Source organism: Cynocephalus volans, chromosome 9 (assembly GCF_027409185.1).
Source record: "Cynocephalus volans isolate mCynVol1 chromosome 9, mCynVol1.pri, whole genome shotgun sequence".
Taxonomy (NCBI): Eukaryota; Metazoa; Chordata; class Mammalia; order Dermoptera; family Cynocephalidae; genus Cynocephalus; species Cynocephalus volans.
In genome coordinates, this window is record NC_084468.1 from 74,988,678 (window position 1) to 75,015,285 (window position 26,608).

At 38.5% G+C, this 26,608-nt stretch overlaps 1 protein-coding gene across 6 annotated transcripts in view; it reads left to right on the forward strand.

Moving 5' to 3' along the window:
• The window catches only part of AFF1 (ALF transcription elongation factor 1), a 178,905-nt gene that overhangs the window by 58,905 nt on the left and 93,392 nt on the right, over window positions 1-26,608 (forward strand). Inside the window, exon 1 of one of the 6 annotated variants that reach the window (XM_063108747.1) lies at window positions 1,082-1,244. The exons of 4 other annotated variants lie outside the window; for them this stretch is intronic. In XM_063108747.1, the coding sequence (XP_062964817.1) occupies window positions 1,228-1,244 (17 nt within the window). In that variant the 5' untranslated portion in view covers window positions 1,082-1,227. Of the gene's footprint in view, window positions 1-1,081; window positions 1,245-26,608 lie in introns of those variants that run through there. One more of the 6 variants, XM_063108752.1, reaches the window with a different exon arrangement.

Here is a 26,608-nt window from a genome sequence, read left to right on the forward strand (position 1 = left end):
CGTCGTTCTAGGTAGAATAGGGAGTCCACAGGGCAGGCATTCATTCAGCACTGACCTAAGAGTTTCCAGTTCCAACAGCGCTGGTCCCCATGGGATGCTGAAGTACAGCGTCGCTCCGTCTCTGCCCCTGGAAGCTTTCTCCTGTTTAGCTTTAGCCATGGCTTAAATGCCTTCCCGGGTCCTACAGCGCAGGACGCGATTTCGTTTCTATTTCTTATAGTGCTTACTACATTGCGTCCTCAGGTTTTGTTTTGGGGTCAATTTCTTAATTACTTAAGCAACATGAGTTGCTGTTTTCTTTATAATCTGCATGTTGCCCAAAAAAGGAAGGACGTTTTGTAAATATTTGTCTCAGTGTAATGAAATCAAAACTGAAAGCAAAGTAAAACAAGCGTGCGTTAGTTGTCCATTTCCTGACTGCAAGCATTGGAGTGATCAAAAGTAGCGACCGCGGTTTACAGCTGCGGTTTTGTTTCCTGCTCTCCGCGGCCTTTTGGGTCTCAATTATCAACAAATATTCAAATTGGAGCCGGAGTTCCGAGCGGCCGGGTCCTGAGTGTTCCGGCGGTGTGTGTCTGTACATTGTTGAATCCTGGCAGGAGAGCACTAGCGAGGAGCCCGCAGGCGGGGCTCGACCGCGATCGAGCCGGGCTGCGTCGGCGCCGGGGCTCCGCACCCCCGCCCGGCCCAGCCGCGCCTCCGGCTCGGGCGGCCGAGCGCCCTGCCCATTTAAGGAGGCGGGCCGTACCACCAGAACTTTCTTGACAGGGGGAGTTGCGGCGGACTCGGACAACTTCAAGGGAGCCAAAAGGCGATTGCCCTTCCCTTCTAATTTCGGCCCGAGTTGTGCGGCTGCTCGCTGGGAGCAGTGCCCTGGCGGGCTTGGAGCGTGGGCCCCTCGACCTTTCCTTCTCAGAAATCGCCCCGGGGGCGCTCGCTCGCTCCGCATTCGGACGCGACCTTACCCGGGCTAGTCTACAGTGCAGTTCGCCTGCGGAGGCCCAGTGCCCGGATGTCCATCTGGATTAGCGCGAGCCAATACGGTCCGAGCTTGAGGCTGCGCTGAGGACGCCCGCGGCTCGGGGCAGGTAGTCCCGTAACCTCGGGAGTCGCGCTGTGGAACCGTCCCCGCCCGGCTCCGGCAAATGGTGAGCGCGGCGCTGGCGGCAGGGCCCGCGGGTCGAAGGCTCTAATGGACAGCAGACGTCGGGCCCTGTAAGCTGAACTATGGCAGCACAGTCAAGGTAAGCCAGGCACCGGCAGAAACTTTTAAGAGACGTTAGTGGCTAGGGGAATCGAAGGTTGCGGAGGGAGGGTTGGGTGCTGGGAAGAAGCCGGGCAGGAAGCAGCTTTGTCATCGCTTTCTCATCATTCCTGATGCTGTGGCTCGTGACTGAATGTCAGATAAAAGAAACAGTTTGGAGAACACACTAGGCGCCTTCTGCACAGCGGGGAGAGGGATTGAGTTAAAATTAAGATTAGAGCGAGGTATCCCTCTTCCAGAAGTAACTTGTTTTCTGGGAAATTAAGTTGATTTTACTTGTCCGCCTTTGCCCAGATTTTCATTTAGCTTCTTTGTGCAACCACCCTTTGGTTCTCTTGATTTCTTGCTGGTGTCTTGAGCGGAAATTTTAGAAATAACAATTAATGTAAAAAACATAGTTCGCCTTGGAGAAGGTGGGTGAGAATTTGCCTGGTGAGTGATTGAAAATTTTACTGCTAGGATGTATGATTCCACGTAAAACGGCATAGCTTGCGTGAATGTGCTGAGTAGGCAAAGACCGGGAATGCACCGGGGCTGGTGAAGGGGAGACGGGATACTGAACTGCAGTTGCTGTCAGAGGAGCGCTATTGTAAGAACCTCAAGCCCGGCTTTGCATGGTGGTTACTTGTTTTGCAATGCGCGTTACAGAAGACTTGCCAGTTATAAAGACTCACGGCAAAGGCATCGGTGATTATTATGAATGAAACTGTGCTGTGTGGTTTCATTTTAGTTGTGATAGCAGTTGGTGCTAAGGAAAACTTAGGAGTTATGCATACATTCTTTTTAAACTTTGTTTTACTAGAAAGCAATTTGGCCTCACATATTAAAAAAAAAAAAAAAAGGAGGACTCTTCAAGCTGATATGATGTAGGATAGTGGTTTTGGGATGTCTCAGGAGGGTAAACAAATTTCAGGTCTGAAGCTGAGTCTTCAGAGAGTCCTTGGAAGGAAAATAAATTAGATGCTCACATGTCGACGTTTGGGTTGGATGAGACTGAATTTTTTCCCTAAGAAATAGAACTTTCTAGGAAAGAAGGGTGTTCTCTACATAGAGAACCTCCTGTATGCTACCTGCTTTTTATATTTAGTCCTCACAACTCAGTGGTTTATCCTCTGCCTCCATTTTATTGATTGTGCTAAAAAGGGATTCTTAACCTGGGGCCAAGTAGAAAGAGAATTTAGATGAGAAACAAATGTTGGCATCTTTGTTTTTGCTAACCTCTAACTGAAATTTAGTGTTTCTTTTAGTAGAAATGTAGACAAACTGTAGTACCAGTATCTGTAAAATTATCACGCATAGAAACCATATGTATTTTCATAACCTCATTGTTGCAGATACCTTAAAATACCTTTTACACTTACTGCTATGAAATTAGGGAACTGCTTTATCTTTAATTCAGTCATAAAGAAAAATAGTACAATACCATCAATTTATTAAATATTTTGATAGATATGTTCTTATTTTCTTTGTATTCTTACATATTTTATTATTTATTAATGTATTTAAAAACATTCTGAGAGTGCCATTATTCAAACTGCCACAGGGGTCCATGGCACAAAACCTTAGATTAAGATACCTCAATCTCTAAGAAATTAAATGCTATTTGATGGAGCTCAGTGCTGAGACTTTAACCCAGGTGCGAGTGATTACAACTGTTAGCCTTTCAACTAAAGATAACAGTGAAATGAGATAAAAGCTAAACTGGATATTGCTGTGTGCCAGGCACACAGTTTTAAGCAGCTTTAGTTGGATTACCTCTTTAATTCTTCAGTCACCTACATATGTGAGGACTTTTATAATCCATACTTGGTAGTTAAGGAAACTGAGGCCCAGCCAGGCTGTTTGTCGCCTGAGGTCGCGCAGGTGGAGCAATGGCTGACTCCTGAGCTGCTCTGCAGCACTTCCTCACTTACAAGTTGTCTCTTTAATGTCGAGGTGAGATATTGAAAGGGAGTTGCAAAGCCTCAGTGTAGGAGTAAGAAAAGCAATTTCTGCTAAAATTGCTTTGCTGCAAGATGTAATAATCTGAGTTATCGGTGTGGTGGTTCAACTTGCTGGCAATTAAAATAGGACTGCATATTTCTGATCCTTTACCTGCCCTGCAGAAATGCCCTTGAACTAGGAACAAAACTACAAGGTCATTATGTCTGTTGTTTTTCTTAGCCTGCATGTTGGGAGCATATTTCACATGTTGTAAACATTCATTTTCTTCAGTTACACCTATAATGTGGTCCAGGCTCATTCAGACATGTGCTTTGTGGAGAGTAGATAATCTTTGCGACTCAAAGAGAGAATATGTGGAGAATAGTGAAAATATTTTTGGATATCAGGGAAGCCCCAAAGCTGGGCTAAGTTGCCCTGAGTAGTACTCACAGAAACAGAAACATCACCTGTGCTATCTCAGGTAGTACAATCTTGACCATGTGCTACACATATTTGTCTGCTCTTCAGACATTACAATCATCCCTCGGTATCCTTAGGGGATTGGTTCCAGGAACCCCTGTGGAAATCTTTGAATGCTCAAGTCCCTGATATAAAATGGTGTAGTATTTGTATATAACCAACACATATCCTCCCATATACATTAGATCATCTCTAGATTACTTATAATACCTAATACAGTTGAAATGCAGTATAAATAGTTATACTATATTTTTTATTGTAGTATCATTTGTTCACCTGTTTTTTCCAAATATTTTAGGTCCGTGGTTGGTTGAATCCATGGATGTGGAACCCATGGACACAGAGGGCCTACTGTAACTGTTGTATTCATTGGACATATAGATTCATAGCTCAGTGTTTAACCACAATAGTTTCACTGTGTGTTGTCTAAATAATTTAATTTTTTTTTTTTTTTTTTTTTTTAGGTAGCAGAGGTAGACGGGAGCTTAGATGAAACTGGATTTTGTAGCAATGATAGTGAATACAGGAGCCAACCCATGGCACTTTTATTATTTGGCATTGCCATAAGGTTATGTCATTTTTGATTTGGTATCCAGGGGTAGTACTCATATGACTAATCTTTCATATGAATAGGCTAGGCAGGCAGTGTATTCCCTTTTCTGTACTTGGCTCGAAAAGTCAAGATATTATCTCACACTTTTTAAAATCCCTTATATAAGCTAGAAGTATTTTGAATGAGGGAGGGACTACTTAAGTATTTACTGGCTTGTGAACTTCTATAAATTGAGGTTATATATTCCTCTACCTCAACTCAAAACCTAAAGGTGGGAAATTATTTTTGTTTTGATTTTTTGGATTGATTTCTTTTCTTAGAAATAGAAGACAATCCAGCCAGCGCCCACACTAAAAAACAAAAAAACAGAAACCAAAAAAACCCGGGAAGATATTTATTGAGTATGTGAATTGTCTAACTTTTAAAAATTAGATTTTTTTGGTCAGTCTTTTAAAAACAATGAGTATTTGGTTTATTGAGTTACCAGAGTTGTGGAGAAAGGTAGTCAGTTAGAAATGCAACATCAGTTAAAGCAGGACATAAGCTATGCCTCAGCTCAGATAAGGGTGTACATTCTTTGGACCCTATCAACATTAAGACACACTGAATACACTTCCTTGTGGGAATTGTAAGAAACTTGCTTTCTTTAATGTTAAATAGTTACAGATCATGGCTTTGGTTTCTGGATTCTGATCTAAAGCGTGGTACATCAAGCCTATTCTTTTCTAATCGTATAGAAACTGGCATTCTCTCTTTTTGAGAACTAGTAAACCTGACAGTTTATAGGTTTGTCTTTTCCTGTGTGGATTAGCTTGCTTTATGCTGAGCAGTGATGTTGATGGATAGAATGAGGAGGGCTTTGTTTGATTCCCGATCTCCATAAACCCTCTCATTGAAGCAACCCCTAAATTCTAGAAAGGAATATATACACTACCTTCAACTAGAATTGGGGATTAACCAGATTTAAAAAGCACCTTGTGCTACCCGAGAAGCCCTGGCCTACCCCCACCCTGGGGTTGCAAAGAATTTGCAGAAGTTGAACTTGCTTCTTTGGGAGAGTTGTGTCTGGTGATTGAACACATATCTTCTCAAAAGAAAGCGCTTATGAACAAACTGCAAAAGGAGATTTGGTTTTCTCAGCTCTCACAGATTTTTCTTTTGAATTTGACTAAATTTAATATTAACGAAGCTTTAAAAAAAAGATCATTGAAAAGTTAGATTGTTCATGATTAATAAGCTGGTTTTTGGTGGATCTCTTTGACTCTGGTGAGGGGAACTTTTCCATTGCAAAAAGCAATGCTCTTAAACTGGATAAAACCAATTTTGCCCCACCCTGTGTCCTGCCTCTGATTTATGAGCTACTGGTTACTTTGGAAGGAAATTCATGAACGCAAATCAGGTCTGATTAAATGGAGCCAATATCAAAGAAGAATGCTAAGGTAATTTGGAAAATGCAGTTCAAGGAAGAGATTTTGGGAGGGAAATGACTTACGCAGTATTTTGGCCCACTGAATGTCCTCATCCCCCCCCCAACCCCCATGACACCACTGTAACAATGTCCTTGACATAAGAGAAACACAAACAGGTCCATCTCTTAAGTGATTTCTTTCTGGTTCATCCTGAGAGCCCTGTGAGCTTCTTAACTCATAGTCTAGAGCTTCTTGCATGACAACGACTTAAGGAGCAGTAAATAATTTTAAGTTATGTAGTTTATGGGAATGTTGTGGTTTGGCAAAATGAACACAAGTGATCTAAAGAGATTTAGGGAATTGCATACTGTACCATGAAAAGGTATTCCATAGCTGGACCTATACTCTTTTGAAAATGGGATGAATGCTGTGTTTAAAAAACAAATTTCAGGGCCGAGCCCGTGGCGCACTTGGTAGAGTGCTGCGCTGGCAGCGCTGCGACGCTCCTGCCGTGGGTTCGGATCCTATATAGGACTGACCGGTGCACTCACTGGCTGAGTGCCGGTCACGAAAAAACGACAAAAAAAAAAAAAATTCAAATATATTCAGGAATGAAGAATATTAATCATGGATGAGAGAGAATGTACTCTTTCATTTGGTCTTCTCATATACTTTGAGCATCCAATCTATGTATTACTTAATAGCTGTGAAATAGAGGATTTATAAAGCCAATTCACTTCACTAGTGCTTTGAAGTATGCGTACAATTGATTGCTTTTAAATACATAAACTTAGTTTTTTTGTTAGCAAACTTCTCCATTTCATTTGTTTTCCAAGACAGGTAAATAAACTTACTCTGTTTTTTATGTGAGATGTACTGGGAATACAGTTTGCACCTCTAGGACAAAGTTTCTTAGACATGTTTCTTGGCTCAGAAATACAACATATACTGAGCTTGGGTATCATCATCTCTGTGTGATTCAGTTACCTTTTATTGATATAGGGTGAGTGCAAAACTGTTACAAGTTAAATGATTACCTACCATTTTTAAGTGAAAAAAATTGGGGGGAGAGCTGAAGAGGTAGTATTTTAGCTCTGCTCAGATTGTTCTTAATTCATTTTATTATGAATGTTACATGTATTCATTTGCTCAAAATAATACAGCAGGTAGAATGCACAATGTCTTGCTCAAATATAAATGTATCAGATGAAGTTTTGATTCATACCTTGGGAGAAAAATAAAATTTGTAACTTTTGGTGATAATTCCCTAAAAGTAAAGATTAACTTTAAAATCATCCAAGTGCTGTCTGTTTATGTCTTGGCAGTGATCAGTATTGAGAATTCTTCCTTTGTGCAAACTTTTCCCTTTTCCTATCTATCCGCAGTGAGTTAAAGCTTAACCTGATGGCCACAGAGCCAGCAGACTTGGTATCCTGAAAGTCTTGTTCTCTGCTGAAGGTCTGTTGTTTTCTTATGGTTTATTGGCTTTGTTCTTAATTTAACCAGATTGAATTCCTATCTAAGTCTGAAGGCTGTTACTCAAAGCAGTAATTTGGTGTCAGGTTTAACATATTAAGAGGAAATCTCAGTGGTGATATTATCTTGTCTATGTCTTAAAGGTACTGAAGCAAAGGGAAAACTATTTTTATTGACACTTAAATTGTCTTTATTTGGTATTAGGGCACCACAGTTTGACCAAATTCCAAGTACCAAGACAAGTACCAAGAATTGTTTTTCCTCCATAATGGTTCACATGAGTGCTTGGAGAACTGCAGGCCACATGGTCCTTTGTTTGGGTGGGCTGGGGAAGAGTTAGGGTGTGGAGACTCTTGAGTCGCTTGCTTTATTTTACCCAAAAGGATTTACTTTTCTTTTCAATATTGCTTACTGCTGGATTGACAATTAAACAAATGAAAGTAAAAGAATATTTTAGACATAATGTGGTCATACTAGGTAGCTCAGGGCTCTCAACTTGATTAGACACAAAAATATCAGTGGGTGCTTGTTGACATGTAGATTATGCTTTCTCCTCGCCACAGAGATCCTGATTGGAAAGGTCCAGGGTGGAGCGTGGGTGGAACCCTCCTGTCTCTAAAGCCTGGGGCCCACCTACCACACTCTTGTGACATGGGAGGTAGATTGTGTGGGTGTGTGTGGGTGTGTGTGTGTGTGAGAGAGAGAGAGAGAGAGAGAGAGAGATGTCATATAAGCTATGTCATGCAATGCAATTAAATTTTGATTTAATACATACTTATATGCATGTTTTCCCCCTCCTATAGAAACAGACTGAAGATTGGTAGAGAAGGTGGATATCGACCTCCATAAACTTATACTCATATTATAAATTATTAGCTGAAATGCCCAAATGTACCTATGTTTAAAAAATGAAAGAAAGGTACCAAGAAGAAATGTCCAATGTTTGATCATGCAGTAGTTTTCCAAGAATTGTTTCTTCTCAAGGACCTGAATATTTAGTTTACCTTTTTCTGCAACCTGTGGTCTCCCTCTTCCTCCTAAAACTACTAAGTCACTTTCTCTCTACCACACCCCACAGTTTATCAGGTGCTGATTGTTTTTGTTACCAGGGAAAAGTTACAACTGTGAATTCGTCAGTTATGTCCAAACGTTATGAAACTGAAATGAAAGTTTTTGTGTTTTTGGTTTTTTTTTTTTTTTTTTTAAAAAAAACATTGCCTAGGTATACTGTTCTTGAACAAATAATGTTCAACAAGAAATTTTAAATGGGAAGTAAATGTTAAAATTATAGCAGATGTCACTTCCTGCAACAAAATTCAGGAAATAACTCTCTGGTACGTGGGTGTTGTAACTTTTCAATTCTTGGAACTTTACTTCAGGAAACTGTCCTGTCAAAGGCAAAGCAGTCGATAAAATATGAAGCACAACTCAAACTGTGCAGTGTAATTAAATTTTGATTTGGTGCATATGTTTTTGTGGTCACTACAGACCTGAGATTATCATGTGACTTTCATCCTGGATAATGTGCGTCTGGATAACTTGTTAAATTGCTTCTCACCCTTCCCCCATTCCTGCTGCTTGGAAAATACAGGTGTGTCTGATTTACTCTGGAGGTGATTTTATGAAAAGGATAAAATTAACTAGTACTCATTGTTTTGTACAAAACTGTGAAAACTGTTTCCTACCCATGTTTGTGGAAATCACTTACTTTTGTCTTAGTTGACAAACTATTTACCTTAGACGTTTCTAAGTAAGATGGCCTATCTAGTAAATTGGTAGCTTTGAGTTACCAAAACAATGGCAAAAATTTGAATCCACAATATTATGATTTTTTTGGTTTTAATTTTCTTCTTAAAAGAAAACAACCTCTCACTGAGATATACTAGGCTTTAAATTGTCTTTTTATTGGTTAAAAAAGGGATATTTATTGGTAAAGTTAGCTAAAGCTCTGTCATGTTATATTTTTCCAAGTAACTTTAACCTAGCAATTATGCTTCTAGGAATTATGTTTTCCTGTTATTCTTTTATAGTCTGTGTGTTTCCCTATCCTCTCCATTCTCTTCTTGGAGTTAGACCACACTCGTATTAACTCTTGGTTTAAAAAGCTGTGTAAATAGAAACTTTGAACCACATGGAAAAAATTAGGTGATAACATTTAGTAACATTAAAATAGTAAAAGGATAAAATTAAACCTGTTGTATTACATTAATTTAAAAGTGAGGTTCTGCTACCTAAAAATATTGGAATGAAGTATTAGTGTTAGATTAGTGTTGTGTGCTTGTCACTTGGTCTTAGTAAAATTCAAAGCTTAGTTTTTGTTTTTAAGTGGGAACTATGCTTATAAGACTAAAATCCCAGTTGTAAAAAATTGAATTTTATAATTCTACTTCTGATAGTGTGAGTTTATTTTTTTACCCTTATGACAGGCCTATTCTTAAACTTTTATGTTTTCCTTATTTTAGCAGTCATGTTTCTCTAATAATAAAATCATTGGTTTTACTGAGTTTAATTTCTAGGCTTTTAGAAAATTCTGACTTTTTAAAATGATGAGCCTACTATATAACTTGGTTTTTTCCTGAGGTTACCCATATCCTGTGACAAAACCCTAAAGTATTGGTATTATCCATTGTCTAAAAGAATATTTTCAAAGAGTGAAGAAGCTTCACTTGGTCTTTTGGTTGCTTGGTAAGTGATCCTTTTTGGGGAAGGAGGAAGGGAAGTAGTTAGCTTTAATCAAGGTATATTCACTGTCACCCAGATCTTTTATCTCCTGTGTTACATCTCATTTACTGGTGTATCTTCCCAAGTTTTTCTTTTTCTTTTTTTTTCCTGTTAGATTGTTTTAGCTGCTGTTCAGGATGGGTATCTGAACCCTTGACCTTAGTGTTATCGGCAACCTGCTCTAACCAATGAGTTAACTGGTGTTTTTGGATTTTTTTTTAAACAACTTAATTGAAGTATATTATACATATCATAAAATTACCTCATTTTAAATGTCCAACTCAGTGATTTTTAGTTACTTTCCTGAGTGGTGCAACCATCATCATAAATCAGTTTTGAAATATTTTATCCCCTCAGTAAGATCCCTCTGGCCCATTTATATTTAATCCCTGTTTCCAGCCCCATGCAACTGTTAATCTACTTTCTCTCTCTGTAAATTTACCTTTTCTGGGCATTTCACATACATGGAATTATAAGTGGAATGTTGTGGTTTTTTGCATCTGGCTTTTTTCACTTGTAATTTTTTGAGGTTCATCTATGGTGTAGCATGTGTCAGTAGTTCTTTTTATTTCCTGGTAGTGTTCTGTTGTATGGATGTGATGGACAGATTATTTCCAGGTCTTTTTTTGCTATTATTAATAATGCTGCTATTAACATTTGCATACAAGTCTTTGTGTGGACCTGTTTTCCTCTTTCTCAGTTAGATACTTAGACATGGAATTTCTGAGTCCTGTGATAGTTTTACGCTTAACTTTATAAGAAGATGCCAGACTGCTTTCCAAACTACATGCCCACCCTAGGCCACATTTGAATTGATCTAATTCAGTCAAATTCTTGCAAGTTATTTACTATCTTCATAGTCGTTTGGGCTATGAAAGGCAATGGTTTCGAGGTTTGATCAATTTTCAAAACTGATCAAAAATAACGTATTTTAGAAAATGTATTTTAAATTTATATGTGATTTAAAAACAACTAATTTTTTTTCTCATAGAAAATCCTTTATGGTATTTTTTAAATTGGGCTTTTTTAAATGAAGAAACATATTAAGGGATGTTTAAAGAAAATCAAATTAAATGTAGAATACCAATGCATGCTAATTGTTGTCAAAATAGTAAACTTCCTCACAAATCCTTCAAACTGTGGACATTTAAATACATTATTAGTTAAATATACATCCTTTAGTTTGTAATTGCAAAATGGTCCTAGAAATTATTTCAGTGTACTTTTTAATGAAAGCATTCAGGCAAAACTAGCTGTTCTCATTCACTGGAGCCTCACATGCAAAAGATATGTTATCTAAGTGAAGCTTCTGGAATTTATCATTAAAACTTGGGTCATGCCTGGGGGAGGTGGTGACACGTGCCCTCACTTGGTGGTATGCTCCAAACTTCAGGAAAAGAAAGATGTGTTTTCACAGACAACAATGTTTCATGAAATACTCTGAAAGTATCTTTAGGTTTATGTGTGATTGGAAGTGAAAGTGAATCTTTTTAGCACTCCTTAGCTATTCTGTAAAAACGCTGTGAGACCCTAGTTAGAAGAGGTCTCTCTGCCTTTATTAATCTTCTCAATGTTCTTTCAACTTTGGGGGCCTCAGTGCATTATATGGCACATTATTGGAATTCACAGCTTCTGGGTATTAATTTACCAACTGAAGGGTTATAGGAGGGTTCTTCAAAGAGTTCATGGAAAGTTTCATATTAATTTATTCTGTTTTTCTATGAACGTTCTTATCAGTATTAACAACTTTATGAATGTGGCCAACTCACATTTATTAATAGTTCTTTTGATATTAGTTATCCATATCATGTATTGATGAATTTTTCATTGTTCGCTAAGAGCCAACCACTTGGTGTGGTATGTACAATGCTCTAAGTTGGATAAAAGATACATAATCTCCCCACTCCTACAAGGAACCTATAGTTTGGTGTGTGGAGATAAAAATATGCAAACAAACTGGTGAATAAAAGAAGTGCAGGAGCCTGCCCGTGGCTCACTTGGGAGAGTGTGGTGTGATAACACCAAGGCCAAGGATTCGGATCCCCTTACTGGTCATCTTAAAAAAAAAAAAAAAGTGCAAGCTGTGGTAAGTACTGTGACAGAGAATAATGGGGTGTGGGGAATGTGGTCTTGGCATGGGCCCGGAGAACCTCTGAGAAAGATGACCTGAGGAGTAAAAAGCAAACCATGACATGTTAGAGAAATTAATTGTCCCTCCAGAATGTTCATATACGTAAGTGGTGATGGTGGGAAGGATGGCATTTTTAAATAGGACAAATATGTTAGAAAATAATCATGATGTGGCAGTTTCTTGAAATAAAAATTTGATCATTTTAGTGGACTACAGTTCTATCAAACTTAACCCTATTTTAAATTTTATTTTAATGGAGGCAGAAATGAGTACAACATAACTTGAACTTTTAAAATAGATACTATAATTTCTAAAATTTAGCCCAAATTGGTGCATAAATATAAACATATTAAACAACTGTTGAAAAGAAATTTGAAATTTGAGAGGATATTTTTCTTAGTTTGGAAGCCATTAAGTAAGGGACGTAGTAGAATTAGAGAAGTTCCAGTTTAGAGAGTACAGTCATAAGGAAGTGAAGATTTAGACAGTAGGGAAGGCATTTAGCCTGGCTATTAAATATAAAGGTTAATTTACAAAACAACCATTTATACATGTGAAGGACTGGGAAGTTGGTGAAAGATGGCTTCCATCTCTGCCAAAAACAGATCTTGAAGAGATAAATAATTTACATATGTGAAGAAGATTAAGCAAAGGCCAGGAATGAAGTTCTTATTGGGGACAACTAAATATGAAAACACAGTAGAAGCCGTGTTCTTTTAGAAATAGAGAATAAATTATCTTCTGTCTTGGCTATTTTAGGAAGTCAGCAGATGGTTTAAGTACCTTTTTCCAAGGGCTTTTGTGGCTTCTTGAAAAAACATGATCACAACAAACTACTATAGGAACCAAAAGTTCGTATCCTCTCTGTGCATCACAGCTATATTTGATTACTTAAAGTTGCTTCAGGGATCCTACATTCATTATCATCTCATCTCTTTTGTACCTCTCTTTTATAGTTTTTTTTCAAATTTATTTAGTTGTAGAACTTTGGTAGCATAATATCATTTTAATGAATGTTTCACAAACATATATAAAAGATATTTTCTTTATTTTCAGGGTCCAGAATTAAATGTGGGTTTGCATATTAGACCTATCTTATGTTATTTTTTTATTCTTTATCCATTTGCTCTGCCATGGACTGAGAGATGATTTAAGGGTCTTATGCAATTAATGGTTTCCTATTTACCCTAATATCTTAAGTTTTTTGCTTTACATATGTTGATACGATGCTTTTGATGCATAGATATTCATAATTGTTATGTCTTTTTAAAAAATTGCCCGCTTTGGCAGTGTTCTTCCAGAAGGTTTCTTTGAGTATAGGTAATAGTTTTTAAAAAGATTTTTCTTTATTTTTAATTTTTTTGCTGCTGGTGGGTACAGGGATCCGAGCCCATGACCTTGGTGTTACCAGCACCACACTCTTCATAGTGAGCTAACTGGCTAGCCCAAGGTGTGTTTCTTTTTATCTTTTATCCATGTGGATTTTATTTTGGTTTAAGAAGTAAGACGGTTCCCGAACTCTTTCTCTCTCTTTCCCAGAACTAGCCCTTTTGCTCTCTGTATTGAAGAGCTATTGTAAAACTCACTGTAGCTTTATAAGTTTTAATATGTGGTAGAACTGATCTCTGTTCTTTGTTCTTCTACTCTCTAGTCTTCTGAAGCACACTTTCAGAATTTTAATGGATATTTTCTCATGTATATTTTCGCAGATAAACTTGAGTATTTTGTCAAACAATTCCTGGCCTTTTAATATGACGACTTCCTAACAAATTTGTAAAACCTCTTCCTGTTTTTCAGCAGTATTAACATTTTAAACGGGGTTGCCGGGCGAGCCCGTGGCGCACTGAGGAGAGTGCGGCTCTGGGAGCGCAGCGATGCTCCCGCCGCGGGTTCGGATCCTATATAGGAATGGCCGATGCACTCACTGGCTGAGTGCCGGTCACGAAAAGGACAAAAAATAAAATAAAAAAAAATTAAACGGGGTTGCCATGTTCTCTGAAGATTTTCATGGAACGGAAAAGGCTAAATTAGAGTGCCAGAGACTCCTTGATCACTAGCCAGACACCACTCGTTTATCTTGGAGACATTTGGGAAATCCGATTTGCCTCAGTTTCTCCAGAAAGAAGTGAAAGTATACATTTGCTCTGGTCATAAATGAATGTATTCTAAGCGTGGGATCATATTTCTATAGGTGACTTATATCAGGCTTTAGGCAGAGGAGTGTTTTGTAGTCTGTGTTGCTGTGGATAGTATCTCACTTTCTAGAAGACTTCTTATTTAATCAATCTGCCTTGACAATAATAGATGCAATTTAGGCTTCTTAAAAATCTTTTGATGTGGTTCAGTAAAACAAAAGCAATAATAAAGTTAATTGTAATTAAAATGAAAGAGAAATATCTTCCTTAATCTCAACAACTTGTCCAAACATTTTTTTGTTCCCTTTCAGCTTTTTCTTTACACATTAAATATTCTCACGTAGTTTTTATACTATATAAGAGAATGATTGATAACTGATTTAGTCAACATACAGGGAAATAGAGGTTGGGATTACTTTAGACTTGATTTTTGGGATTGTCATTTTGTCTTAAATTTGAAGAGGAACAGATAAGTCTTCCAAATCATTTATGTTTAGAAATGCCATTCTAAAAATACATTTTTAAAGTGTAAAAATAGCCCAATTAATATTGACTAAAGCAAGGTGTTATTTTATGCATTGTGCTAGGAGCCAAGGTAGTTACAGAGATAATAACATACTGCCACTTAACGTTTAATAGATGTTACGATCTGTCCGTGATGCTGGCGATAGAAACTATACTGAACATCACATTTATGAGCTTCATTCATATTTATTTATAAGACTGTTGTAGTTGAAGAGCTAGTATAGTCCACAAAACCCTAATAAATGAGGACCCTTTCTAGGATGTTCTCTACTCATACGTGTACATGCGTGCTAGCACAGAACATAAACATTGTCTCAGTAGGATAAGTTAGAGTCATACATGCAGACCGAAATAATTTTTAACTGTGCTTTTAAATATTAGTTTAAAATTAGCTGGTGAAGTATTTTATTTTTGTTTTTTTGCTGTTGGTCTCATTTAATAATCGAGGAAATGTACGGATTTATGGCAATTGTCTTTAACTTTGTAAATTTAAATCTAATTTATGTTTAAATTAAATTATTAAGAATGGAAAATTCAGATACTTATATTTTATAGACTTCCTTTAAAATTTGTCAAACCAAAGGACAGAAAGAGCCACTAAGATTATTAATTTATTTTAGGGGGAATTTTCTGTTTTAATTTAAAAATAATTTCATAAAAGAAAAAAAATTTCATGAAAAACTATATTTTCATAGTTGATCTGGTCGGGGTGGGTGATTATTTTAATAGATGTTGGAAATTAAAAAAAAAATCTGTGGATGGTTTCCAGTTGACTGCTTTTCTTCCAAAAATGTGTTTAGGGTGCAGAGAATATTTTGCAGAAGCAGCAGTGAAAATCATGTGATGAAGGTTAGGTCCCTAGGCCGGAGCCAGAATGTTTCTTAACTTGTGCCAAAATGTCAAACATTTGGAACAATAATTGAAAACAGTGCAATTGATGAAACAAAGCTTAAGAACCATGCTTAAACGAGACACAAGACAGTCCATTCCACACTTAAGTTTTTTTTCTTTTTTTTTTTGGCGGAGGAGAGGAGAAGTTTTATAAAAGATCTTTAGGTTTAATTGGGGGATATTTCTGTTGGTGAATTTGGGTACTTTGAAGGACAGAGGTTTTATGTATAATTTTGATCTATGGTAATAGCAGTGTTTTTTTGAGCAGTCTTTTATTGAGCATTCTGTTATGTTCTGAGCCCTGAGTGAGGAACTTTGTATATTTGGCATTACTTAATGTATGAGGCAGAGATTATTACCCCCATTGTATGGATAAAGAAATTGAGGCTCCGGTGATTAACTTGACCAAGGTCACACAGCCAGCAACTGCCAGCTGATATGCAGCCTCTACTAATCTTCTTTAGACTTTCATGTAAATGTCTTTTCGTCCTTCACACACTATCCACGTGCCAATGCTCCTTTGCTAATGGAGCAAAGGAAGGACAGAGAAAATGGAATATGGGTGGGTGGGAGGTGTCTGTCTTTGAACTGAACTTTGTGAAACAGGAAAAGGGGATAAGAGTAGTGATCCATGGAATGTGTAAAATTCCTCCCAGAATGGAGAAATATGAGGTCAGTGTTGCCCAATGCTGGCCACTGGGAAGTGCCTTTTCCTCACAGCTTGTTTACTGTACGGAGAATTAGGAGAGAGATGATGCATCTGTTTGTAGTTTTGGGATATTTGTAACTCAGGGAACTCCAATAATATTTGAGAAGGGGGAAGGATGGATGTGGGTGGAACCTTTTTGGATAAAAGGTATGAAACTCCTTTTACCCCCATCTTCCATCGGATCTCACTTTTTTTTTTTAAGAAGAAACTGATTTTATTATTTTTTTTCGCGGCTGGCCGGTGTGGGGATCTGAACCCATGACCTTGGTGTTGTAAGGCTATGCTCCAACCAACCGAGATGACTGGCCAGTCCTAGAAGAGACTGATTTGAGAATGAAACAGGTATCCTTCTACTTCTTCCTTTTTAGTATGAAATGTGTGCATCCCTTTGCTGCGAGACACATTTCATGCCATCCTTGGATTCTCCTTTTTTCTGTGGTTCTCTTGTCCTCCTCCATATGTTGTCAGCTCTAGGGACCATTGTGTTTAGTATTCAGTTATCTTACTTTCTCTTTAGGGAGGAGATGGGTGGGATGAGAGGAGCCTAGAAAAATGGGGGAAGGGTGACCAAAGACTGTGCCCAGCACTTGGTCTCCAGCTGAGTATGTGTATTAACAATAATTCACAGTTATTAGATACTTACTATATGCTAGGCACTGTGTCTGTGTTAGTTTCATTCTCACTACAGCCCCAAACCTTAACTATGATTATCATCTCCATTTTAGAGAAGAAGAAACTAAGGCTTAGAGAGTTTATGACTTGCCCTGTTAGCTGTACCTAGTTGTTACAGGATCTCAGAGGTGCCTTCACCAATGTACTTATTGGGAAAGATTTCCCACGTCTGTTCTTTCCATTCTGCACTATTGTGGTGTCTGCTCTCCCAGCAGAAAAGTAGCACAGTGACTTTGGGCATGTATCTCATTCTCTACAGCAGTAGTTCTCTACAGGGGAGGAAACTTAAACTCTGCCCCCCACCACTCTGCCCTGGGGATATTTGTGCTTCAGAGAGCATCTGTACATTGTGATCATACTAATTCGTGCTGTCCCCAGGTGTTTCTCAGCCTATGTTTGTTTAGGCACAGTATGTGCAAGAGATACTGCTGGGTGCTTTGTGGATTACGCAGCCCTATAGAAAAGGGAGAAGTGGTCAGACTTCTCATGGAAGTTAAGAAAGTAGAAGAAGCACTTGTGAGTGTGGTGGTGAGGAAAGGAGTAAACAGAAGGGATGTGGGGTGGGCAGAGGTTTGGATGGAGGTTGAGTGGGATAGATTAAGCAAAAGTTGCTAATTTGGAAAGTATAAAACCCGAGTGGGGTAGATAGACAGCACAGTATTCTTCTGAGGCTGGAGGTGCATCTGGGGGGACATTTTCAAACTTCTCCTTTCTTACACACTTGAGTACTGTCTGTCATACTATGCACTTAAACAGTCATTAGCTCACTTAGTCCTGACATTAACTTTGTGGAGTTAAATATATTAACTGTATTTATCACCACCACCTTTAATGGCTGGTGCAAGTGATTTGCCCAAAGATCTACAGCTAGGAAGTGGCTGAGCCCAGATTTGAACCCTTCACTAACTCAAGAGATCATGATATTAACCAGCTTACTGGGCTGGTAACCAGAGTGTTCCATCCTGTGGCATGTTGCTCTGCCTTCCTCAAATTCCACAAAACCATAATGGGGGGCTGACAAACAGCAGTGTCCATTTGGGGACTTTGAGTGGCCACCAAGTTGCTATGTAGCGGGAAATGATAGAGGGGTCAGAGGTGAAGAAGGCCCCTTAGCAGAGAACTGAAGTGAGCCTTCTAGAGGAGCAAGAAAAGAATTCTGAGTGACGTGGTTCCTCAGCATGTCTGCAGGAAGAGGGTGATTGCAGCAGCATTTTGAACTAGCTCAGGGAATCGTGCAGGAAGGGAGATTGGTACGTGTAAGGTAAACACGTATTGTTTTACAGATTTTCTTGTGTGAGATGCTGTTCTAAAATCTGGGCCTTTTGCACTTTGGATATCACACGTAACTCAAACTAGGCAAAACAGAACTGTAGGCTTGGTCCCTCCTTAAAGCCTGAGGCTTTCTGGCTTGGTAATTTGTTGGGGAAGTACTTGTAGGAAAAACACTTTGAAATATGAAGAAACGTAATTCTGGTGGTTCCTTTATAAGCATTAAATCAGTTCATGAAGAAATAGGACAAGAACCAGAGAAGATTAATTTTCCAGACTTCACAAACAACCTAATTCCAAAGAGGGAAAAATTACGATTTTTAAAAGAATGAAGATTGGGGGAGGAAATGGGAAGGTGAATTAAGTCTTCTCAGTGGCTGCTTAGGAGATTTCTCTGGAAACTTTCTAGATGGGAATCTGAAACTTACTCCTGCAGATATGTTATGTGTCTCTACCGGATCGTTTGTAGTTTCGCAGTAGAGCAAAAAGCAGAAGCTAGAGCAAGGTTTTGAAGGTGTTAGGTAAGACCTCTCGCTTTGCTCAGCATGCACGCCCAGATACACATGCAACATGCTCGCTTCTGCTGTTTCAGTTCTGCTGACAGCTGATGGAATCATGTGTCTCACAAGTTCAGGAGCACTCTTTAGTTCCTTCCTTTTCAAATGTCTGCTATACTATTTGACAGATAAAATAGATAAATTTAAAGTGTCCTTCCAAATTACTCCTTTCTGATAAAACTTGAGATTTAACCAAAAGCCTCTAGATATCTCAGAGGCAAGTCTCATGGCAAGATGTGGGGTGACCTAGCCTCTCAGATCTACCATAGTGCTCTGACCAAATTTAATAGTTTATTCCTGTGTTTATTTTTCCTTACATATTATGAAAACTTTCAAACATTCAGAAAAGTAAGATGAATTTCATAGTAAAAGGTCTTATTCTCAGATTATTACTCTTAACATTTTATTCTCTTTGCTTTATTGTGTATTCATCTTTTCATTGCTGTGTCCATCCATTAATCTATTTTTAAGCTTCTTAGATAAATTGTAGATATCAGTGTACTTCCCTAAACACTAGCTTGTATATCATGAACTATAGTTTACTATTTATTTGTAGTTTATTTCTTATTCCATAAAATATGCAATGAAAGGTGCAAACCTTAAATGTGCTGGTACATTTTGACGATGCGTACATCTGTATAACCCCAACCCCTGCAAGGATATGGAACTATTCTTAGGGTTATTTTTTGGCATATATCTGTGAAGATGATTAGGTAAATAAATGTACACATACCTGTTTCATTTTTCCACAAGATGTCGTTTCTATTTTTTAAAAACTATAAGAGGAGTTGTACTATGGTAATTCAAAAAGTTCATGGAAAAAATAGAGTTAAAAGGTAATATGAATCTTTCCATGAGCTTTTTGAAATACTCTCATATGTGCTTGATACTATCTCGTTTTGTAGAGATTATTTAGATGATTTCTTGAGATCTCAGACAAAAACTTTTGGATTAAGGTACTTTTTCTTTACCTAGGTTGTTTCTTGCTGAGAATTCTTCTAGATTATTTTATTTTGACCCTAAGATATATTGAACATTGTTTTTAAAATGACTTCTCCCATGACTGTCACAAACTAAAATTTCTTATGTGTCTGTGGCTGGGGGGTATGGTGACTGCTTTCTTTGATACAAGCAAGGAAGAGTTTGACTCCAAAATCAAGACAAATGTTGTGGAAATAGCCCTTCCCCACTGTGAAAACATTTTGTGGGGAGTAGAGACCCTTTTTCATTCTTAAAGGTCTCCTCATTTTCGGGTAACAGTAAAATGCATGTGACAGAGTGTGACTCAACCACCTGCTACCTCAAGAGTGCATTTGAGAAATGCTAGGGTAATTGGGTTGTGGTATTGTGGGCAGACAGACAGGGTCTCTCCTGAAGGAGGTGGACGTAGTTGGTATCAGACATTCTGAACGGGGGATCTTTTATTTCAGGGCATAGGGCTCTTAGAGCCTCTGTTTTGGACCAGCATGAGAGAAACCTGGGGGTGACTGAACGTCCTTTCAGGTAACCTGGTGATAAATCTGTAAATAACCAGTGGCCCCAAGCTGAACTTGAGCAAGTTGTAATTTGTCAGTCAGATTACCTGGTTGCACGTTCCTTGTTTCTGTTCTGTTATCTTCCAGCTTTTGGTAAAATCTAATATAAATATTCCAGCTGTCTGTCAGCTACTTTATTGTAAAGGAGTAGTTGAAAGTCTGTGATTAGGCTAGAGTTGTAAGGGAAGCGCCCAGGGCAGACGGGTGGGGGCGGGGGCAGCAGCCTTTATTAGTAAGAGCTCCCCCAGGAGGTTTTAAATTGGAAGGAGTAGGTGATAAGAGTGTGTAAGAGGGTCACTCTACCTCCATTTGAAGATGGTTTAATTTTATGAAGGCTGTCAACCCATTTCCTCCTTACACTGTCAACCTGACATATGCTTTTTTTTTCTTCTCTTTTTTTTTTTTTTTTTTTTTGTCAAATCTAGGCTGGCAGGTTAGCTCAGTTGGTTAGAGTGTGGTGCTGATAACACCAAGGTCCAGGGTTTGTTCCCTGTACCAGCTAGCTGCCAAAAAAAAAAAAAAAAAAGTATTTAAATCTAGTGGCAGACTTTTAAAGAATCAGGACATTTGAGGAACAGTAAGTTCTGATCTTTAATAGCAGCTACTGGCTTAACTCTTCATATTTTCCAAAAACAACACCCACCTGCTGGAGTAGATAACTCAGGGAAGTAGGGTGGACTTACTGTGCCTGGGGAGTTTTTAATTCCAGAGCTTCTCCTAATGTTTTCTTCTGCTCTGCCATCGTTCTCACATCCAGTCCCTTCCATTTATTTCACCCTGAAATTACAGAGAATTTTAGTGGGAAGTCCATATTATTCCACTTAAGATGCAGTTGGAACAAATGACTGGAATGGTTTTATACTTCTCCCTTTTGCACTTCAGCCAACACACTCTTAAGAGCACAGCCGGAGGGTGTTGATCAGCAGGCCAGGTAAAGTTCTGGAGATGGGGAGGTTGAGTCCTAGAGACATTAGACAACATCATACAGCGAGTGGTGCTAGAACCAGCAGGCTGCCAGCTTGGCACACTTTCCAGCACATTGCACGTTATGCTGATTTTTTGAGATAAGGGGTAAGGCATTTACATGAGATAATTAGAGATGAGAATGGAGAGATTTATCTTTTACCCTCCAGTTAGGAAAGTGAAGGACAAGAAGTTGGTGTTACTGAAAGGCTGTATGTATATTCCAGAAGTTATTTGAGAAGCAGTCTCCTGTTCTTTAAAATGAACTTTAAAAATCAACTTTTGCTTTTCTTAGTAATTAAGGGTGTAGTTCAGGGGTCAACAAACCTTTTCTGTAAAGGACTAGATGGAAGATGTTTTAGGCTTGTAGCCCATGGGGTATGTGTTGCAATTACTCGGCTCTGCTGTGGTAGGGCCAAAGCAGCCATAAACAGTATGTAAACAAATGAGCAGGGCTGTGTTTCAAAAACAGACAGCTAGTCCAGTTTTGGCCTATGGACCATAGTTTGCTGATCCCTGGTCTAGCCAATCTTTATGTATTTTGCTAACTTGGACATACATTTTTAGGTTGTAATGTAGTGGTGTTAAATATGAATGTTTTTTAAATTCTCCCCCTTTGCCACTGGTAGTCTTACTCTTCTTGTATTTGCTAGTCTGAAACTTCTGGTCTAAGCATGTTAGGAAATTAAAGAGCAGTTTGGGGGTAGGAGTATTCGATTAATGTTCGTTTAAAACTTACTGCTGAACTTTGAATTGTGAATGCTGGCTCAGCAAACAGAATAATATGTGGAGGTTTTGAAAACAGTGTAGAATCATCTGAATTAGGAGGTCAGGCCAGATATAGTGCAGCAAAGCTCTGTGGAGACCAGCACCCAACCAGTCACACTGTCCGACAGTGCCTCTTTGGGGCAACTGGGAGGAAAAAGGGCCTGGGAATAGTGATTGATTTTTGTTTGTGTGATCATCTGTGGCCTCAGTTAAGAACATTGGCATCCACACTCTGTTTCCTAAAATTGACAGTTTTCCACATGTACAGTAATTTGAGATCGTTGTTTCAGGCAGAGGAAAGCTCCCAGGACATTGTGGGGGAATTGTGCTCTGAAAGATAGCTGAGGCCTAGGCCCACCCAGTGGAGTGGTGGCTGCCAGAAGCTGTCATCCCCACACATTACCCGGGTGCCCTTGGACCCATCCTGTGGGAAATTCGAATGGGGGAACAGGGGAGATGAGTGCTAATACCTCCGGGTGAATGCTCATGCCTCCACAACGTAAATGTTTTCTCCTGAGGTGCCTACATACCCCTTCGCCTCCTGGAGACTTCTGCTCATTCTTTAAGACTGAGATCAGATGTCACTGCTCTTAATTAAATCACCCCAGTCTCCTCCATTTTAGAGTTCCTGTTTTTCTCCTTAGTTCTTTTAGCACTTGTAACCAACCTTTGCAGTCACTCTAAGTATTTTTTTCTTCTTTTGTGTATCTCTCTAGATTGTGGAATCTTTACTCTTCTATCCTTAGGTCTAGCACATAAGAGTGAGTCAATATTTACTTGAAATAAATGGATTTTCTGTTCTTATTCTGTGAGTCTTAAGACCTTGAGTTAGCCTACAGAAAACTACAGATAAGTGCATTCCTGCTCTTAAATGACTTTAAGTGATGTAAATAATATTCAAAATGCAGTTCTATTTGAAGAAATTATCTTATAATGAGAGGGCTTGTAAAATATAAATTATCTCGGTATATTTGGTCATTTTGTCTCCTTACAATGGATATATTAAGCCTCTCCTTTTCAGAGAGTAAAAATGGAAATTTTAAAACATTATGAGGGACACAGTCTTTAAAAATCCTTCAGTATACCTTTTTTCTTTCTCTAGTTGAGTTCTCAGATTCTGGTTTCTTAGCATTGAAGAAGGTGGAAGGATTCTGTATTATGTTTAATAAATACCCTTTGTTTTATTCAAGTGAATTGCCTCTTGGTAGTGATGGGGAAAAGGTGATATAGTCTACATATAAACATTGATGGCTGGGCCAAAATCCAGCCCAAAGAATCCCGACAAGCTTTGTAAGGCTCACAACACCGCTTAGCAGAGGTCAAATGAAGGGAGACTTTCTCCAGAAAAACAATGACTTACTGTTTAGCTTTCAGGAGATGCCAATTATAGCGGGTAGTAGGAGGTGAGCTGGGGTTATGATGAAAATGAGAATATTTAGAAACATGTAATTGTTGCTTGTTGCCATATAAAATACCTTTCTTCTCCTATAATAATCTCCCTGTTCTTCCTACTTGAAGTGTCTGTGGAATGAAATGAAATAGAATGAAACTGCCTCTAGTTTTTATGACATTCAGCTTTCTTCTGTGGAAACAAGTGTGGCGTGTATAATTAAATAACCAAAGGGAGAGAGAAACGTAAGTCAGATGAAAAGAAATGCTCATGATTCTTTAAAAACATTTATATGGATAATTTATTCCTCCATTTTTGTTGTTTGCTTTGTGTAATGCACAAAGAAAGATATCTGCTTTGATTAATGTGCGTGTGTTTAATGGGAGAGCGAAAGAAACTTCAGTCATAGTTTCTCTTTGTATGAATTTGTCCACAGCAGACTGTTTAACTGGGTTTAAAATATAAGTGACAGTGTTTTTTACTACTAGAAGTTGTGTGTTGATTGGGGATCCTTGAATTTAATTTTGTATATACTCTCCCATGGTGGAATTGGCCTCATTAAGTGGAGAGGGAAGGAGCTCTACAATTTTTTGGTTTATTTAATAGTTGGAATATGTGTTGGTGGGTCTCTGTATACTCATTTAAAGAATATTTCTTAGTATTTTATTCCTTAGAGAAATAAATTTCATTTTGCCAGTTTCCTTGTTATCCCATTGTTCCCCACTGTTCTTATCAATACACAGACATTGCTTTTCCTTTTATTTTCCAAGTGTTAAGTCTTTTCCTGTTGCTTTTTGCTGTCGGTTAGCAAGTCTAAGTGCTGAGCATTTGTTCTGGCTGAAGCTGTACTTGGTACATTGGCCCAGTTTCAAAGGGTTCTCCTTATTGTATGTGGTGCAATTGGGTCTCTGGAATGTGTGTGTGTGTTAGAAGTTCAGTCATTGGGTGGGACTCTTCCTTTCGGAATGGTAAATCCTGTACTGTTTTCCAAGCTGGTCTGTAGAACGTACCCTGTTCAGTTTGGTGTATGTTTGGAATTTTCTGGTGCTTAAACTGTTAAGTGAAAAAATAGATCCACTTAGTAAGTTTGATCTTTTATGGACTATAGAGTTATATTTTTCTTAAGACAAACGTGCTCCTGAATAATTTCTTGAGAGAAGAGCTGTGCTTTTTAAAAAATCCCCTTTTTGGGTACATTTCAGCTGACTCGTGAGATACAAGATGAATTTGGGAGTGATTTGTTTTTCTCTTGCTTTTTGTGTGGTACTTGAAAATTTGTTGATGTATTAATCAGTTATTTAGAGAATGCTATTCCTGTCTAATTTTTAAAAAATTTATTATCTTTTGAAAATGCTTAACTTCAAAATGGTTGTGTGTTTTTTTTTTTTTTTTTTTTGGATAAAGACACTATTACTTGAGTCTCTGGATCTGTATGTAGAGTAGGTATGCAGAATTCCATCCATTCAGCCAATATTCAGATAGCCTAATGGATTAATGGTGAGTAAATAGTGAGGAGCAAGAGAGAATAGGTGACTGACCTTCAGCTTACATTCTTCCTGGGGATGGGTGTGGAGAGCCGACCAATAATTGAACAGATAAGCAAGCAGGCAAGATAATTTTAAATAGTGATGGAAAGAGATAAAACAGACTGAAATGCTAGAGAGCATATGCTGGTGGGGTGGAGTGGCCATTTAGACCTGGAAACCAGCTGAGGAGCTGATATTTCACCTGAGATATTGCTGACAAGAGAGAACCAGTTGTCCTCATTATGAAAGACACATCCTCTGGGCACAGAGCATCCAGGCAGGGATCAGTAGCATATAGCTCAACCTGTTCCAGGCTGACAAGAATGCCAGTGTGGCTAGTACTCAGGGGAGTGCGAGAGGAGAATGACATATTTGCATTTTATTTATTTTATTATTATTATTTGGCCGGGGGTGGTGGTGGTTTGCGGCTGGCCAGTACAGGATCGAACAGTGGACCTTGGTGTTATCAGCACCATGCTGTAACCAGCTGAGCTAACTGGCTAGCCCTTGATTTACATTTTTAAGTGATCTTTCTGTGTCCTGTATTTTCTTGTATGTTTTTCCCCATGATGAGTTTATAGCAGCACGGAGAGGCTTTTTTATGTGAGATTTTTCTTGTTGAAGTTTAGTCCTAGAGGTAGTCTTTTCAAATTATTCTGAATCTGTTGATTTCAAATTAAATGTGTAATTGCTATAAATGTTACTCGAATATTGTTACTTTTCTTTTTTTGTGTGTGCATGTAGTACACTTGGATTTTTGTGACTTAAGAAGTGTGGTAAGCTGAAGAATAAAACCGGTGACATTAACTGATAAGCACATAGTGTTAGCCGAGGCCACTTTCTTGGCTGATCTGGGAAAGGGTGATGTCGGCTTTCTTCTAGGTTTGAGTCATCTGATGGGTGAAACAATCTGGTAAATCAGTTTTAGGTATCAGACAATGAATCACATTTTGTCATCAAATAACACCTTGGTGGAATTCCGCAGAATTCAGGATCATTTGAAATTGAGTAATGCCGACCCCGTGGCTCACTCGGGAGGGTGTGGCGCTTCCGCCGGTTTGGATCCTATGTAGGGAAGGCCGGAGCGCTCACTGGCTGAGTGCAGTGCGACACACAGACACACAGACACACACACACACACACACAGACACAGACACACACACACACACACACACACACACACACACACACGATAACGTGTTCTGCATTGCTTTTTCGCTAATCGCTGTGGTAGGTACAGTGCCCTCAGGAACAATCCTTGTCCTTAAGGAGCTCACAATCTTTTTTTTTTCTTAATTGAAATGTATCGACTATACATATCTGTAGGGTAGGAGTTGAATATCAGTACATGTGTACGATGTGTGATCAAATCAGGGTAATTAGCATATTCATCATAACAAAACAATCATTTATGGTGACATTCAGTCTCTTCTAGTCATTTGATAACATGCAAATTATTGTTAACTGTAGCTGCCTAGCTTGACTGTACACCCATAGAACTTATTTTTCCTATCTAGCTGTTATGTATCCATTAACTAACCTCTAACCCCTCTTTCCCTCCCCCCCTCTAGTAACCACAGTTCTGCTCTTTCCTTCTGGAAGTTCAACTTCTTATTTCCTTCCTGCCTCCTTCCTACCCCTTCTGAGTGAGAACATCTGGTATTTCTTTCTGCACCTAGCTAATTTCACTCAACATAATTTTATCCAAGGT